Genomic DNA, 17912 nt, shown 5'->3' with positions numbered 1-17912 from the left:
TATTGCCATAAAAGTAGTTATTAATAATAACTAATAGTAGTAATACAATAATAGTTACATAATAATAGTGATAATAATACTACCATGTACCAGGCAGCATTCTAGAGGTGTTGTATGGATTCTCATAATTTTTATGAAAACCTTATAAAGTCGATGTTTTATATCCTCATATGAGGATGAAAAAAACACATGAAACTTTTTTTGCAAATAATCAAGAAAAACCTTGATTCATATAATTAGAAGTGGTAACAGTTGTTTGATAATTAACCTTTCAAAGGATGATTTTTAATAAAACTAATTTCAAAACATGTTTGAAATAAAAGTTTTCTACTTTTTTATAAAGGTGAATCACTAAGAGATTCTTAATAATTGACATTTAGGGTCTATTTAGAAGAAATTCTTATGGCCGTTTAATCTTTGTTACTTGGTGCAAAATGCTTTCTAAATACAAATTAATAGTATGGGATGTTAGACAATGTCATTTAAAATGCCTCTGGTATTTTATTGTCGGAACAAAGGTTTCAGAACAAATTCATTTATTTTTGCTGACATTAGTAATTCTAATCATAGCCATTTTTTTTCATTATCGCCAAATTAAGCTCATTTAATATGTCAGATAAGAATCAACCACAGTGTGAAATGAACACCATATCTAAAATATGAAAAATAAAATATGATGTGGAAAATGATGCATCACACTACTGTTTTTCATTTATTATGTTGTGACAAATTTGTCAGCTGAAGTATTAAGGGTGGCACATGTGCTGTGTTGAATAATTTTACATAAGTAGACTTGCATAAGTTTCATTAAAATAAAGATTTGTTTGTATAAATGTAAACATTTCTAGTCAAATATGTGTTTCTCAGAAGTGTAAATAAATATGCAAATAGATGTTAAGAAAGGAGAGCTGCATGTAAATAACTGATGTCACATTACAAGTTAATTATCTTTAAATGCTAAAAAAAAATGGTATGGTACAGATTTGAATATGCTTGTTGCACATTGTTGTTTAGTTGCTAAGTCATGTTTGACTCCTTGCGATCCCGTGGACTGTAGCCCACCAGGCTCCTCTGTCCATGGGATTCTCTAGTTAGAAACACTGGAGTGGGTTGCCATTTCCTTCTCCATGTTTCATATTAGTTGTAAAAAGGTTTGAAGTATACTTTAGAATGAAAACTGATTTAAATTTTTACTGATGCCTCAAAGTATCAGTAAAATTCCTTGAAATCTCTTTGAATTCAGTTGAACTAGTCCAAATGTCATTTTATACATGAAGATCTTAAAACCTAGAGAGATGAAGTGAGTTGCTCAAGATAATGTAGATGATTAGAAACAGTGATAATTCTAGATAGAATTCAGGTACCTGATAGGCCATTGTTCTATCAATATAATCCTCTTTTGTAGGATTATAATAAATTATGCTAACTATAATTAATTATATATTACATATGATTATATAGTACATATAATTATATAATTATTACTCTTTAAGGATTTTAATTTGTGGAAAATGAAAGTTGAAAATTTATACTTTATTATGATAGAAAATATTTTTCTATTATTTGTAAGAGTTGCTTGAGTTTTATTCAGTATGTTTGTCTGTTTGCTGTATATTTGAAATATATAATCACACATACTTCCAAAAAGAATTTGTTGCTGCTGATATATTTAAAAAAAAAAATGTTACTTATTCAACTATGTAAAATGTCTCTATATATTTGAAAATCTTACCAGGTATTAAATTACTTGAGTCTTAAGATAGAATTTTATAATTTATTTTTTAGATCTCTTGATGTTTTAAGTGATGGTGTTTTGAAGGACCTTTCTGTGTTTTACCGGAAAATGGTAAGGTTTATTTTTTTTTCAGTTAACAGTATCAAGTAAAGCAGTTTATTTGGCCCAACTTTTCAGTAGAACAAATTCCTAATGAATTCTGATTCATTAGGATCTTTTGAAAATGAGGTCATGAGACTTAGGTACCCACTGTACAGGTAAACCTGATAATCAAAATTAAAGATGTCCAATGATAAAATTAATGTCTATTTAAATTCCTTTATAAATGGAATTTATGGAAAGCTTCAGGGTCTTGTTGTTTTTCATTTAGCAAAGATCTGGAAATTATAAAAACATGGGCTTTTAGTGACTTTATTTATTTTTATTGAGGTGATGTTGATTTATAATGCTGTATAAGTTTCATGTGGACAGCATTATATTTCTGTTTCTGTGTACCCTGCAGGTTGCTTCCAACCAAGAATTTAACTTCTGTCTGTCAGCATATGGTTGATCCCTTCTACCTGTTTCACCACCTGCTTTTCCCTTTCATAACCACACTGTGTTCTCTGTACAAAGGGAATTTGGGGTTTAGTTTATTCATTTATTTTGTTTTTATTTGTTTATTAGTGTTTTATATTCCATCTATGAGTGAAATCATGCAATATTTGTCTATCTCCATCTGACTTATTTCACTTAGCATAATACCCTCATGGTCTATGTTGTTGCAAATGATAAGATTACATCTTTTTTCATGGTTGAGTAGTATCCTATTGTATGTATACGTATGTGTGTGTGTGTGTATTTATATATGCAAATGCATATAACACAGGTTCTATATCTGTTCATCCCTTGATGGGCACATACAGTGCTTCCATATCTTGGCTATTTAAATAATGTTGCAGTGAACATAGGGGAGTATGTATCTTTACGAATAAGTGTTTTTGTATTCTTTGGATGAATACCCAGAAGTGCAGTACCTGGCTATAATATGGTAGTCTGTTCTTTATTTTTTTAGGAATCTCCATCCTGTCTTCTCTAGTGACTATACCAATTTAAAATCTCACTAACAGTGTACGAGAGTTCCCTTTTCTCCACATCCTTGCCAACACGTGATATTGTGTTGTCATTTTGACCCTAGCTCTCTGATAGGTGTACAGTGATATCTCAGTGTGGTCTTGATTTGCATTTTCCTAATAATTAATGATGCTGAACATCTTTCCATATGCTTGTTGGCCATCTATATGTCTTTGGAAAAATATATATTCAACTCCTGTCCATTTTTTGATCAGACAGTTTTTTTGTTGTTAAATATATCATTGAGTTCATATATATAAGTTGCTTTTTGATATATCATTTGCAAATCTCTCTTCCCACTTGATGATTTCTTTTGCTCTGTAGAAACTAGTTTGATGTAATCCGATTTATGTTTGTTTTCGTTTTCCTTGACTGAGAAAATAAAAAGATACTGCAAGACTCATATCAAAGTGCATGCCACCTATGTTTTCTTTTTTAGGAGTGTTATGGTTTCACGTCTTACACTAAAGCCTTTAATTCGCTGTGTGAATTAATTTTTGTCTGTGGTGTGATAGTGGTCTAGTTTAATTTGCTTTGCATGTGGCTGTCCAGTTTTCCTAGCACTATTTATTGGAGATTGTCCTTTCTCCATTGTATATTTGCTCCTTTGTTGTAAATTAGTTGTCCATATATGCAAGTGTTTATTTCTGAACTTTAATTCTGTTTGGAGATCGTTGTATTTATTTTTCTGTCAATATCATGCTGTTTTGATTACTATGGCTTTGCAATATAGTTTGAAATCAGGGTGTGTGATACCTCCAGCTTTGTTCTTTTTAATCAGTGTTGCTTTGACTATTCAGCATCTATTTTGGTTCCATATAAATTTTAGAATTTTTTGTGAAAAATGTTCTTGGGATTTTGATAGGGATTTCATTGAGTTGGACTGCTTTAGGTAATATGGTAATTTTTCCGTTCCATGAGACTGGAATGTCTTTCCGTTTATTTGTATTTTCTTGAATTTCTTCTGACAGTGTCTTAGTTTTCAATGTACAGATGTACAGATCTCTCACCTTCCTGTTTAAATCTTTTCTTAGGTGTTTTATTCTTTTGTTCTTATTGTAAATGTGATTGTTTTCTTAATTTCTTTTTGATAGCTTATTCTTAGTGTATAGAAATGCAACAGGGTTTTGTATGTTGATTTTGTATCCTTTGCTTTGCTGTATTCATTTGTTATTTCTAACAGATTTTTGGTGGAATGTGTAGTGTATCTATATGCGTGTAAAATCATGTCATCTGCAAATAGTGACAGTTTTACTTCTTTCTTTCCAATTTGGATGTCTTTTATTTTTTATTACCTAATTGCTCTGGCCAGCACTTCTAATACTGTGTTGAATAAGAGTGGTGAGTCAGCATCCTTGTCTTATTCCTGATGTTAGAGGATAGCTTTTAATACTTTGCCATTGAGTATGTTAGTTGTGGATTTTTCATATATTATACCCACTTTATTGAGAATTTTTATCCTAAATGGGTGTTGAATTTTGTCAAATGCTTTTTCTGCATCTATTGAGATGCAGAAAAGGCCACTGTTTCCTTGTAGACTTTCCTTCTAGATTGATCTATCTGTTGATGTGTATGTGAAAATCGCTCAGACGTGTCTGGCTCTTTGTGACCCCATGGACTATACAGACTATGGAATTCTCCAGGCCAGAAAACCAGAGTGGGTAGACTTCCCCTTCTCCAGGGGATCTTCCAGGGAGACCAGGAATCGAACCTAGGTCTCCCACATTGCAGGTGGATTCTTTACCAGCTGAGCTACAGGGAAGCCCATCTCTTGATGTAAGTGGGTGGTAAATACTCCCTACAATTATTTTGTTGCTGTCATTTCTCTCCCTTTGGGTTGGTTAATAGTTGTTTTATATACTTTATAGTTCTTAGGTTAGGTACACATACATTAGTAACTTCAATGTCTTCTTGATGAGCTGTCCTCTTTATAACTGTATGCTGACCATTTTTTGTCTGTTACATTTTTCGGCTTGAAGTCTGTTTGTCTGGTGTGAGGACGGCTATACCTGCTTCTTTTTTGCTGCCATTTGCTTGGAGTATAGTAGCCCATCTCTTCACTCTGAGCTTGTGTTTCGCCTCACAGCTGAGGTGTGTCTGTGGGAGGTAGCACAGAGCTAGTCTTGTTTTTTGGTGCTTTCACCCAGTCTCTGTCTTCTGATTCATGAATTCAGTCCATTGCATTTAGGGTGATTATTGATAGATGAGGAGTTGGTCCTGACATTTTATGTTTTGTTTTTTGGTTGCTTGACATCTCCGTTGTTTCTTTTTCCTTGTGTTTTTGTCATTTTAGTGTGGAGGTTTCTTTCTTTTTCTCAGTGTTTTCTTTTTCTATGTTTCATATCTCTGCTCTGTAGGATAAAGTTTTGTGGTTGTCCTGAGCTTTGTAAAAAAACAGCTAATAGAAAAAATCTTTTTTCTGCTGGTTACCTTCCTTTACCTGTTCAGTTTTTTCATCCTCTTTTATGTTTTTGTTTTCTCAAATTATCCCTTTTTATGTTGTGAGTTTGCTACCAAACAGGAATGGCTTATAGTTCTTTTTCTTTTTTTCTCTGTTTAACCTTTATGCTCTACAGTTTCCTGGTTCTATTTATCATCTTGCTCAAAGTTTTATTTACTTTTGTCTCTATTAAAGTACTGCTTTCAACATGTCTTGTTACGCAGGTCTAATGTTGATGAACTCCCTCAGCTTGTTTGTTGGAGAAAGCCTTTATCTGTCATATTTAAATGATATCTTTCCCAGATAGAATATTCGTGGCTCACAGTTTTTAATCTTTTAATATGCTGAGACTGTCATTTCACTCCCTCCTGGCCTGTAGCGTTTCTGCTGAGACATCTGTTGATAGCCTAGTGGAGGTTTCTTTATAGGCCACTGTCCTTTTTACACTGCCTGCCTTTAAAAATCTTGCTATTGACTCTTAGCAATCTTATTATTTATTACTTGTCTTGGAGAAGGTCATTTTGTATGAGGTAATTTCATGTACTTGTATATCCAGTTACTTCCCCAGATTTGGGACTTTCTCAGCTGTTATTTCTTTAAATAAACGCTCTGCTGCCTTCTCCCTCTCTTCTCCTTTTGGGTTACTGATTACCTTAGTGTCATCCTTCCTAAAAGAGATAGGTCTTGAGGAATTTCTTCATTTTTTAGTATTTTGTTCCTTCTTTTTCTTATACTTGTATCATTTCAAAATCTATCTTTGAGCTTGCTAATTCTTTAGTATATTGTCTATTTCTATTTCTAATGCATTCTTTATGTCATTTATTAGATTCCTCAGTTCCAGTGTTTGTTTCTTTTTTTTTAGAGTTTCTCTTTAGTAAAGGATTTCTTCTGTTCATTAATTTTATTCCTGAGCTCATTAAACCACCTTTCTGACTTTTCTTGTAGCTCCTTGAGTTAACAACTGTTTCGAATTATCTTTCAGTTATGTTGAAACACTCTGTGATTCAGTTTGGTTTCTGGAGAATTATTTTCTTTTTTGTGGTACAGTGTTATTGTGGTTGTACACGGTGCTTGATGAGTTATTCCTCTGCAGGTGCATTTGAAGTTGATGATAGGTTGGAAGTTGGAGTCCTTACTCTTGTTTCCCAGTAGGTGGCGTTATAACACAAGGTTTTGGTTTCTTCCCCGAGTTGCGTCCGATTGTATTTTCTAGTTGGCACTTTCCGGCTTCCACTGGCTCAGTGAGAAGTGTGTCAGTGCCTTGCCTGTTCCCTCTGTGCCTCCCTGATCCTTACTGCCTTTCTTCTGCCAGAGCTGCAGTCATTATTGGGATGTGGGGCCCTTCCCCAGCGTCTGGGATTCTTTGAGTGACGGTCTCCTCTGCATGGGGGGAGGAGGAGCATGAGAGTGGTAGGAGCAGTCTCACAGGTGTCTCTACTGTGTCCGGTGTTGTGTAAGGTTTCTGGGCTCCGCCACTGTGGGAGGTGGGGGTAGAGGGCTGGCCTCCAGGGCCCACTGCCACTGCTACCCAGCGACCTGGGGTTGTGAGCACCATCACTCCTTTCAGGAGGCTACAGACGTGGGTACCGCCTCACCTGCTGCCTCTCGGTTCTCTGAAGCTGTGGACTCAGCTGCCATGGTGAGAGGCCCCGGATTGCAGGCACAGACTCCACTCTTAGTGGTTCTGCCTCCTTCCTCTGTGTGTTCCAGCCTGCACCTTTAGACGTGCAGATGTGTGGAAACCTCTGGTGTCCTAGTGTTGGACAGAAGCACCTTTCTTGAGCTCTGGCTGTTTTACTGGTTGTAGATTGAAGGGGCGAGAGAAAGGTAGGTGATGTAATTCCTCTACACATTTAATAGAATTTATAAGAAAAAGTAACATCTTTTTTCTTATAGATTCCAGCAATGGAGAGAAGAGTCATTACACCATATCAAGATGGACCAGATATTAGCTATTTGGATGTAGAAGATGGAGATATCTTTTTGAAAGAAGAAGTAAATATGGAACAGAATTACTCGTAAGCTTTAGATTTGGGGTTTTTTGGGGTTTTTTTCTGTTTCTTTTCTCCTTCCCCCATTCCCAATCTTGGACACTGTTGGCACTTTTGTACTGCCACTGAAAGAAAATGTGAAAACGTAGAAAATAGGTATTTATGTTCATTCTTAGTCTTGATATGACTGCATAATTAATATTTGCAGATATAACAAAATTAAGCATAAGCATAATAGGAATATAGCCTTCCAGTTTAATATGTTGGGTTGAATAAGTACAGTTATCTTAGTACCTTTCCAAACCCTGCAGAGAGCATAGTAAAGAAATGAAAAAGGCATGTTGTGCTAGAGTAGAGAGAACAGTGAATGTCAGTCAGGAGATGTTAATGTTTTGGAAGTTAGAAAGTGGTTGTTGAGCAATAGTGACTTAGAACAGAAAAGACAAAACAGAATTATTGACAGGCTTAAGAATTAGAGGTACTAGGTTTATGAAGACTAGTGTACCTGGTTGGATTTCAAAAAGAGCACTGTTTGAGAATTTTTCTAAAAGCATTGATCTATTCCTGATCCAAGTAAGTGCCTCACCTCCATCTTGATAGAAGAGAAAAGGTTTGCCTTCTGGGGAGGGTGAACCGAGTGGATTCATCAGCCATTCCTCTGGATCCCCCAGTATATTAGAGAACCCTACTAGTTCAAGAGATATGACCTATAATGCCTGGCATTTGGGAGTCCTCTGATAAAATATCCCAGGTTCTACATAATCTCCCTGTTGACTGTTTGACAAGTCAGGTTCAGAATTTTCAGCCTGTGTTTTAGGCTAGTTTACCAGCTGGTTATAGAATTACTTTCCCTTTACTTGGTAAATGACCTGTTAAAATTTTGGTATGTTCAAGTAATTTACTACATATAAGTATGAATGTATATATATGTAAATGTATAATAATCAATTATGTTGCTCTCTGAAAAGTTCCTCTTGGTTCCAGGAAATTTTTTTAACCTCTTTTCTGGAGTTTGATGATACCTGTTGGGCTACTTGATATTTATAAATGTCTGACTTGGATGTATGATGTGTTACCACATTAAAAGTGATCATAAAATTAACACTGATTTAAGTATATTATCCTTTACAAAATAATAGTATTCATAGCTGACCTGTGTTAACTGGGGATAAATTATGTAATGAGATTTATTATTTTTAGATGAGATAAGATACTTGTAGTCCTCATAGATAGTGTTATTTTCCCTTTCCTGGTTAATAATGCTTACAGCATCCCATGAAATGCTTTAAAAATTATCACCAAATATTTCTAGTTCCAGATCATAGATTATAATAGTTTGTATGTGAACATGTACAGTATTTTACTTCTCAAAGTATTTTCATATATACCACCTTGTTTCTGACTTTCACAGAAATACTAGTTACCGTGTGATAGTATCACATTGAAGTTTAGTGGAACTCTGGGCCACGTAGATAAATGGGACTCTAGAGCATGTGTATTCTTCTGTGTTTTCTGTTTGATCAAAATGCTGTATTCCATTGCTCAAAATTTCATTGTTCTGTTTACCTCTAACTTAACTTTTTTAAAAATGACTTTTATGTTTGCTTTTTTTCTAGGGAAAGTATGTTCAAGAAGACAAAAACAAAAGCGAAAAAGAAGCCACGTAAACGGTCAGATAGTTCTGGAGGTTATAATCTTTCAGATATTATTCAGAGTCCGCCATCTGCAGGTTAGTGGAACCTATTTGAGGGTGTATTTTCTGATGTAATCTTTCACGACTCTGTTCCTCATCTAATTCACTTAACATGTGTTGAATACTATTACATGCCATTTGCTGGGTCTACAGAACCAGATAATCCTTGTCTTAGGGAGCCCACAGAAAATGGTGTGTGTTGTGGTTAAGTACTCTGATACCTGCTCTGTGAGAACAGGAGAGGCACCCAAAGCAGCCTGAGATCTGTTAGAGGACACATCTGTTAGAGGACAGCCATAGCTGGGCTGGCTCTTGCAGAGTAAAGAGGTTAGTTAAGGAGAGGAGGCAGGTTGACGTGGTAAGAGAACAGGGCAGTGTTTCAAGCCTAGAGACAGTAGAAAGATTGCCCATATCTCATGCACACAGTTCCGCTTGGCTCGGCCATATCAGATCTCTGCTGATAGGAGATGGGTGGGAGAGGGTCAGACTTTGGAAGACATTAATTCATAATACTGTCTAGTGTTACAGTCTACACTCAAATTTCCCTACTTGTCCAAAAATGTTTTTATAGCCTTTTTTGTTTTAATGTAAAAGAAAATCTAATGTCTTACTAAGATTGACATTGTCTTTGCTTATTAATTTTTTTTTTAGTGTTTTTACACTAGAGTAGCAACCCCTCACAACGTTTTGTTCTGTTTTCAGAAGTTAAGGCTAGTGGTGGTATAGACTACCCTATATTGTAGATTCATCTGATTAGATCTAAATTAAACTACCTAAATTTTAAGTTTCTTTAGATAAAAATTTGAAGTGTAAACAAATAATGACAGTACAATATGGCTTCAAAGAATAGTAGGTGTATCTATAGCAGTAAGACAAACTGGTGCAATTTCTATCCACAGTATTTTCTTTCATAGTCAGTCAGCTTTATACAAACAACTTAAGCACAAATGAGGTATTTGACATGTTTGATAAATAATGTGAAGAATAATTGCTTTAGGTAATAAAGAAGATATTTAAAAAGATAGCTAATATAAAGGTCTTTCTCATTTACTACATATCTTGATTCCTATTTTAGGACCTTTTCAAGTTTAAAATTCTGTGATTTTTCATTCTCTGTGTTACATGAATTACCTCACATCCTTAGAAGGAAGCATAGGTACATTGATGGGAAGGTATTTAAATGGATAGACAATCATGGAACTAGTAATTTTCTAAATACCTAAAAGGTTTATGGAAAAAGCAGACATTTGGTTTGTTTTAAATAAATGATGTTATTGTTAGCACATGTGTTAGAGTCATAGCATTTCAGAGTTGGAAGAGACATTAGTAGTGAACTAATTTATGCCCCTTCCTTTAAACTTGAAGCAAGGTCAGAAAACTTTTACGTGATTTCAGGTAGTAATAGACAGAAGTAGAATTTATTTTCTTGATTTCCCTTTGGTATTCTTCCTGCTATACTACTCTTTCTGTGGCCAAAGTAAATAATGATTGAAAGGTTAAATTTAATAGGGGCCAAAAAAAAAAAAAAAGACCTATTCTTGAAGAAATTTTGAGTATGAGGCTAATTTCATCAAGGATGGTTGTGTGACAGCTTAATTTTTGTGTTGATCCTTAAAGTTAGAAGACGTTATTTATTAGATTAATTTATAATTGACTTCAGGGAACATTCCACTAGTAAATAGACTCTTTTATAGAAAGAGTAGAGTTTACTTATTTTTGCCTTCCTTTTTTATCTTTATGGGGGAAAATATTCTGAGTCACTTCTTACATTAGATACCAAATAACAATCTTCCTCATAGTTGATATGTAGTTGAAATGAATAAAACTTGTTTTAAAACCTCCATTTCAATTTTTTTACTTCATTAAATTATTTGGTTCTTTAAATGTAATTCATATATGTTTAATGTATATGTGTTTAAATGTTTTAAAACTTTTTACCTTTTAGGATTGTTAAAGTCTGGTAAGACCGATTCTGTGGAGTCTCTTCCAGAGCTGCTGACATCGGACTCTGAAGGAAGCTATGCGGGAGTGGGGAGTCCTAGAGATGTACAGTCTCCTGACTTTACAACGGGATTTCATTCAGAGAAGTCTGAGGTCTGTCTTTGTTTTTTAATGCACTATTTTCTTCAAATTCTAGTCTAGCGACGGTTTAGTCTTTCATTGTTTTTACTCTAAAGTGAAAGTTGCTCAGTTGTGTCTGACTCTGCGACCCCATGGACTATACAGTGGAATTCTGCAGGCCAGAATACTGGAGTGGGTAACTTTTCCCTTCTCCAGCAGATCTTCCTGACCCGGAATTGAACCGGTGTCTCCTGCATTGCCAGCAGATTCTTTACCAGCTGAGCTACTAAGAACCCAGCATTTTTTTACTTGGCTTTTTTATAAGTGTTTTACTCTAAAACACTCCTCTAACTGGTTTATGAAATATATATATATATAAAACTAGTGACATAGTACATGTAGTATTCATTTTCTCAAATTTGCCTAATGTTTCTACTCTTAAAGATTTTAATGGCACTGTTGAGCTGTTTATGATGTTATATTTCTAATCTTTCTACATTAAATATAATATTGATGTAAAGTATAGCAATACTGTATAGGCAGTTGAAATATATGTGTATGTGTAGTTGCTCAGTCGTGTCTGACTCTTTGCAGCCCCATGGACTGTAGCCTACCAGGCTCCTTTGTTCATGGAATTTTCCAGGCAAGAATACTGGAGTGGGTTGCCATTTCCTACTCCAGAGATCTTCCTGAAGCAGGAATGGAACCCATGTCTCTTGTGTCTCCTGCATTGGAGACAGATTCCTTACCAGTGGCACCACCTGTATATTCATGGCTGGATTACTTGAAATTTATTTTTTGGAATGTCAGTTAACACAGCTAAAACCCAAGGAAAATGATTTTGAAAATGAGCTGAATTGCAAAATCTGTTTAATATCTTTCCTTCATGGTAATAATTAGAACAATGCAATCTGAAATGGAATTCTTCTCCTAGTCTAGCATAATTGACACCAAGCTGCTGAATTCCTAGTCTGGTGAACTCTGGGGAGGCCATATTTTAGACATCTCTTAACATTTTATTCCATAGTTGTTAATCTACAGGGAATGAAAACATCTAACTTACCAGATATAATCTTTTTCTAACCTCTCTGCATTCACAAAATATATCAGAATATCTAGAAATTTGTGAGACCTCAGAAAATGTACCCTTTATTAAGAGTCTCAGGCCTCAAGGACTGATACAAAACAAAATTTTATTAAAATATTTTATGTAGAGTAGAAGTTTGGGGGCAATTCATATTACACTAAGGTTGGCCTGGAAGACATTTGAGGTTTAAAGGAAGGTTGAAGTGCCTTTCTAGCAGTAGTAGAAGAATCTATCCTTGCAGTGGAAATAACTATTTCGGTAACTTCCTTGACCTTTTTTAATAGCAATAGTTGTAGCATCCCTTTTGAAGTAACAATATTATTTGGCTTTCATTTTATTCAGAGTCCTTTAAGTATATTCAGAGTGAATTGTGTGACATTTAAAAGTGCTAGATGATTACTGTCATAAAATTTTATTCTTTAATATAGTTTAACCAGTATCTACTGAGTACCAACTGTGTGTAAACTGCTGTGCTAGGGGTACCTATTACTACTCAACTAAAAAAATTTTTTTTTTTTTTACCTCCAGGGGAAAATTAAATCATATGTTAATGGTACACCTCCTACATACTTTAGAGAAGATTTAAAACCATGGGAAAAATCACCAGTACTTAAAATAACTGCTCCACAGCCCATTCCCAGTAACAGAATTGATACTACAAGCTCTTCCAGTTGGGTTTCTGGCTCTTTCAGGTAGGATTTTTATTTTGTTCTGTACTATACTTGTTAGTTGGCAAAAATATCATTCATTCTTAGTCAAATGAAAATTTTTAATGGAGCACATTTAAAAACATTAATATAAATTTCTAACATAGAGGAAATGATCTAACTGCATACAAATTACCAGCTAAAGTGCATACAAATTACTAACCAGCTAAAATAGGCTCTTTTTTCCAGACAAAATATAGTTGCCTTTGTAGTGTCATTAGTGAATACTAGTAAATCCTCTGTAACAAACACATACATGCACGCAGTGACTTGATATCACCTTTTTTTTTTTTTAACGAATAGTGCATATTAGTAAAAACACCCACTCAGGAAGACCATTTTGTCTCTTATAGGCTTCCTTTATCTTTTCTTTAGCACATTAAAGGGTATTTAAGATCTCATAAAATGTGTTGTTGTTCACAGTTATTGTCAGAAGATATTAATTTAGTTATACTGTTATACTGTAGTTTTACCTTACCTATATATTCTGTCCATTATTTTATTTAGAAAATCCAGTTTTTAAAACTGAAGGAGTAAATATAATTAAAATACAGTATTTTTTTCAAAATGCTTATTGAGGTTGTTCTTCATTTTTTATTATCTAGTATGGTTTATTATAGGCTAAAACTGTTAATTGCCTAGTTATCATTTGGACCATTTGTGTAAATATTTTGAAATATGCTCTATTGCACAGTTGGAATAAAGATTATGATGTCCTGGTATATGATGGTTCATGATCTAAGATAGTCAGAAAGTAGTTTCAAAATTTTTTGCCTAAGTAAACATACTTGTGGGAACACTTGGAAGCATCTTCTAATCATTAATGTTAGACTGCTTTATTAAACATGTATCACTTAACATTTGACCTTAGATACATTTTAATTATTATTATGTATGTATATATAAAAGAAGCTTTCATTTATCCTTTTTGAAGTTGACCACAGCTGACAAAATGGACCTAAATTGTCCTCTCATTAATGATGTTATATTTAACTTACAGTTTCAGTAATATTTAGGTAGAAAGTAATGAATGGGTTGTAAAGTAGCTTTTATATGTCTTTTAGTCCTGTCAGCCCTCCTGTCGTGGATCTCAGAACCATCATGCAAATTGAAGAAAGTAGACAAAAATGTGGAACTACACCAAAGACAAATTTGGGGTTGGTTACAAAATCATAAAAAGGAAAGAACATGTTGTATTATAGTTTTGCCCTAAGGAATTAGAAAGACCTACTGGACCTTTCCTATTATTTTTCTGCATTTGATGTTAAAGTTAGTTCTAAGCTCTTTTCTATTGATAGGTAATTTAGCCTCCATAACATTATTTCTTAAGTACATGCTAAAGATTGAGTTGGGTTGATAGTCCAGCTCTTGTGGAATACAATATTATATGCCAGAAATTGGCCTCTAAAATAATCCTTATAGGCTATTTCTGATACAAGTGTGATGAACGCTATTATAAAGGCTCATTGTAGCTATTACTTTATCCTTGGTAGTATAAACTGATTTTATATATATATGTATATATATATATGGTCACTGCTGAAACTTGTGGTCATTTTGATCTAGTAATAGTAAAATTTCATCAAATAAACACAAAGCAATATAATTACCTGTAATCTTAAGCAGAAATTTCTAGCAAAATTATTTCTTATGGAATTAAACTTTCTCAGAAGCAGTAAAACTGATTGGTTTAATTTAATTTCTAGAAAAATGATTTCTCATGGAGTTAAACTTTCTCAGAAGCAACGAAAAATGATTGCAATGACTACCAAAGATAATAATTCAGGAATGAATAACATGGAAACAGCTTTAAGTGCTCCTTCAAAAAGCCCCAAGCCAGCGAATGCATGGTATGCTCTAATTTTTATTAAAATAAGCTTTGTACATTAGCTTTTAAGGTGATTCTTGGCTTTGGTTGTTTTTTTTTCCTCCTCCTGTTTTTTCAAATATTTTGTTCCCCCTTAGCTTTTATGTTATGAATCAGACCTCGGGAAATGCTTTAGTTTTTTGTTTGTTTTGACAAGTATATCATGATTTTCAAATTTTTTCATATGTGTAGATAAAATTTCTTCTTGGTATTTTAACTAATGTTTATTGCTAAAGTAGTTTGAGAGCATTATTTTTTCATTTTTTTTAATAAAAAATAATATATATCATGGAGAAGTTTGATAAAAGTAAATCTCTTTTAGCACCCTAATTTCTTTGCACATTCCCTGTATGTATCATGAATATCTCTGTTATCATAGCTTGTCATGGTCACTTTTAAGCAGGACTGTTTACTTAACAATATGTTATATAGTTTTCTCCATTAGAATTTAACCATAAATGCAGCATTAGCGGGAATCATTTCCGAAGAGTTCACATGGCAATTTTGAGATATGTTAAATAGATTGTACTTCCTACTTCCCTCCCATCCTCCTTTTTTGGTAACTAATATAATAGACTTTGTAAAAAATTTTTATTTATTTTTGACTGCACTGGGTCCTCATTGGTCTGCATGGGCTTTCTCTGGTTGTGGCGTTGTGGGCTCAGTAGTTGTGGCGTGCAGACTGTAGGGTATGCAGGCTTCAGCAGTTGTGGCACTTAGGCCCAGATGCTCTGTGGCATGTGGAATCTTCCTGGACCAGGGATTGAATCTGTGTCCCCTGCATTGGTAGGCATATCCCCAGCCTCCATACCACCAGGAAGTCCACTAATAGAATATATGGAAACCAATTTTAGAGGAAAAGTACATGGATATATGAAGGGCAGGAAAAAACCCTATTGCTGTCACAAGCATAGAAGAGGGTACTGGAGATTACCCTTGATTGGGGGGGGCGGGCATGGGGAGATCCTTTCATTGCTTCTAATGCCACTTTTTTTCTATTTGTAAGAAGGAATATTTTTTCCCAATTAAAAAGCAAATTATTTTGAAGAGAATATCAACTCATTTTATTTTGATTGCTATCAGGAAGACTAAATGTCAGAACCACTAGTAAATCTAAAACTTGATCACAGAAAAAAGAAAGATGAGAAAACCCAATTTAAAAAGAAAAGAGTAAAACTTGAGGGAATGGGTTTAGTAGAATGTTTCAATTCATTGGTATTTGTTGTGTAGCTTCTACATGCAAGGCATGTTCTAGTTTCTGATAAGGCAATATACAAAAGTAATTTGATCACTGCCTCTGTTAGGTTTATGGAGTAGCTGTTAAAATAGAGTTAATGTTTTTCCTAAACAAAAGCATGGAAAAGACCAAAAAAAAAAATTCTTAAATTCGTTCTCAAGATACTAAATATATTGCTATTTGAGCCAGTTAACTAAGTACATGAGGAAGCTTTCTGCTGTCATGTCAGTCGTGTCCGACTCTGCGACCCCACGGACCGAAGCCCACCAGGCTCCTCCGTCCATGGGATTCTCCAGGCAAGAATACTGGAGTGGGTTGCCATTCCCTTTCCAGGGGATCCTCCTGACCCAGGGATCAAACCCGTGTCTCCTATGTTTCCTGCCTTGGCAGGCAGGTTCTTTACAACTAGTGCCACCTGGGACGCCTGAGGAAGCTTTGGGCTTAGTAAATACAGTTTCAGCCGTGCCATCAACCGGCTTCCTTATTTAAAAACAAAAAGTAAGTGAGCAAGAGAAGAAACAAAACAATGATTACTCGAGTTGGGAAATCCAACTAATAGACTTAATCCAACTCTTGGTTTCAAATCTATTTCAAACACTGGAGTTCATTCCAACCCCAATAAAAAAAATTCTCTTTTGACTGGTTAAGATTCACAACAGAACCATCGTATGACTCTGGTTCCTTTTTTATGCCTTTATTTTTCCCGGGAATAACTAATTCCCTTACTGGGAAACATCCCAGCTAACTTATGGCTTTTGTTTTTTATTGGAACCATTTTCATTTAGAACTCTGAGTTCTCTAGTTTGAACTAGGCCTTTTTCAGGCACGCTTACTACTGGGATCTTGAGGTTTCTCTTAATTGTCATCCTGGGGATTTCCTTTGCTTCCCTCCAGTGTTCGGTCCCCAGTTTCCTAGAGGCTGTGTTTTTTGCTTTCTTGGTTTATTCTTTGATTTGAGGTAGCACACTCCACATCAAAACCAGTAGTTTTCTGATGAAGAATGTATAGGACGTACATTTTTGGAGCTCTTATAACTTTGAAGATGTTTTTATTCTCGCCACCCTTGACTGACAGATGGGAACAGAATTCTGAGTTGGAAATCATTTGTAGAGTTCCTTTTTCTTATTTCCATTGGAAAGTCTAATGCCATTCCAATTCCTAACTCTTCATATGTTACCAGTTTCTTTTCCTCCTCCCCCCTTTTTCTCTCTAGTGTTCTTAAATTTCATAGTGAAGTGCCTTGACGTGGGTTCTTTTTTGATACGTTATACTGGCTACTTGGTGGGCTCTCTTATTAATTGTGTAAAGCATGTCTAGGAACATCCAAGTTTAGGAACAGCTTGTATACTATTTGATGCTTTCTTCCTTACTATTTTCTCTAGAAATCATATTAGGAAAAAAAAAGGAATAGATTTGTTTTTCTGAGGATATCTCTTGTAAATGTTGGTCTAAATAAAGTTGGTAGAGTTTAAAGTTTGCTCAGCTTTGAAAAAAGTAGAAAATTAATAAATTAGCATTTTAATTTAATTTGATTTACAGATTGTATATATGGAATATATTCATTGCTATAGTGATTTTTTCAATTACTTCTCAAAGGGACATGTTCATCTCCTGATAAATCATCTAATGTGATTTTTCTTAATTATTAAAGGATGTTTTTATTCTGTTTTTATCTTAATAATGGGCTTCCCTGGTGATTCAGCAGTAAAGAATCCACCTCCAGTACAGGAGGTGTGGTTTTGACCCCTGGGTTAGGAAAATCCCCTGGAGAAGGAAACTGCAACCCACTCCAGTATTCTTGCCTGGGAAATCCCAAGAACAGAGGAGCTTGGTGGGCTACATACAGTCCATGGGGTTGTAAAAGAGTCAGACACAACTTAGCAACTAAACATCAACTTTTTTTTTTTTCATTTATTTTTATTAGTTGGAGGCTAATTAGTTTATAATAGGGTTAATGTGCAATTCTTTAGCAAATCACAAA

The 17912-nt window shown here is 34.5% G+C and overlaps 1 protein-coding gene across 4 annotated transcripts in view; it reads left to right on the top strand.

Annotated features, from left to right (window-relative positions):
• The window catches only part of IBTK (inhibitor of Bruton tyrosine kinase), an 89035-nt gene that overhangs the window by 52372 nt on the left and 18751 nt on the right, over window positions 1-17912 (top strand). For 3 of the 4 annotated variants that reach the window (XM_065911345.1, XM_065911343.1, XM_065911341.1), the window contains 7 exons: window positions 1786-1846; window positions 7185-7306; window positions 8896-9008; window positions 10918-11066; window positions 12649-12812; window positions 13892-13984; window positions 14534-14677. In XM_065911345.1, coding sequence (XP_065767417.1) covers window positions 1786-1846; window positions 7185-7306; window positions 8896-9008; window positions 10918-11066; window positions 12649-12812; window positions 13892-13984; window positions 14534-14677 — 846 coding nt within the window. The remainder of the gene's footprint in view (window positions 1-1785; window positions 1847-7184; window positions 7307-8895; window positions 9009-10917; window positions 11067-12648; window positions 12813-13891; window positions 13985-14533; window positions 14678-17912) is intronic. The other variant, XM_065911344.1, reaches the window with a different exon arrangement.

The sequence above is a fragment of the Muntiacus reevesi genome, chromosome 19, assembly GCF_963930625.1.
Source record: "Muntiacus reevesi chromosome 19, mMunRee1.1, whole genome shotgun sequence".
Taxonomy (NCBI): Eukaryota; Metazoa; Chordata; class Mammalia; order Artiodactyla; family Cervidae; genus Muntiacus; species Muntiacus reevesi.
Note: the sequence above shows the minus strand (reverse complement) of the source record. Positions and strands in the feature narration are given on the sequence as shown.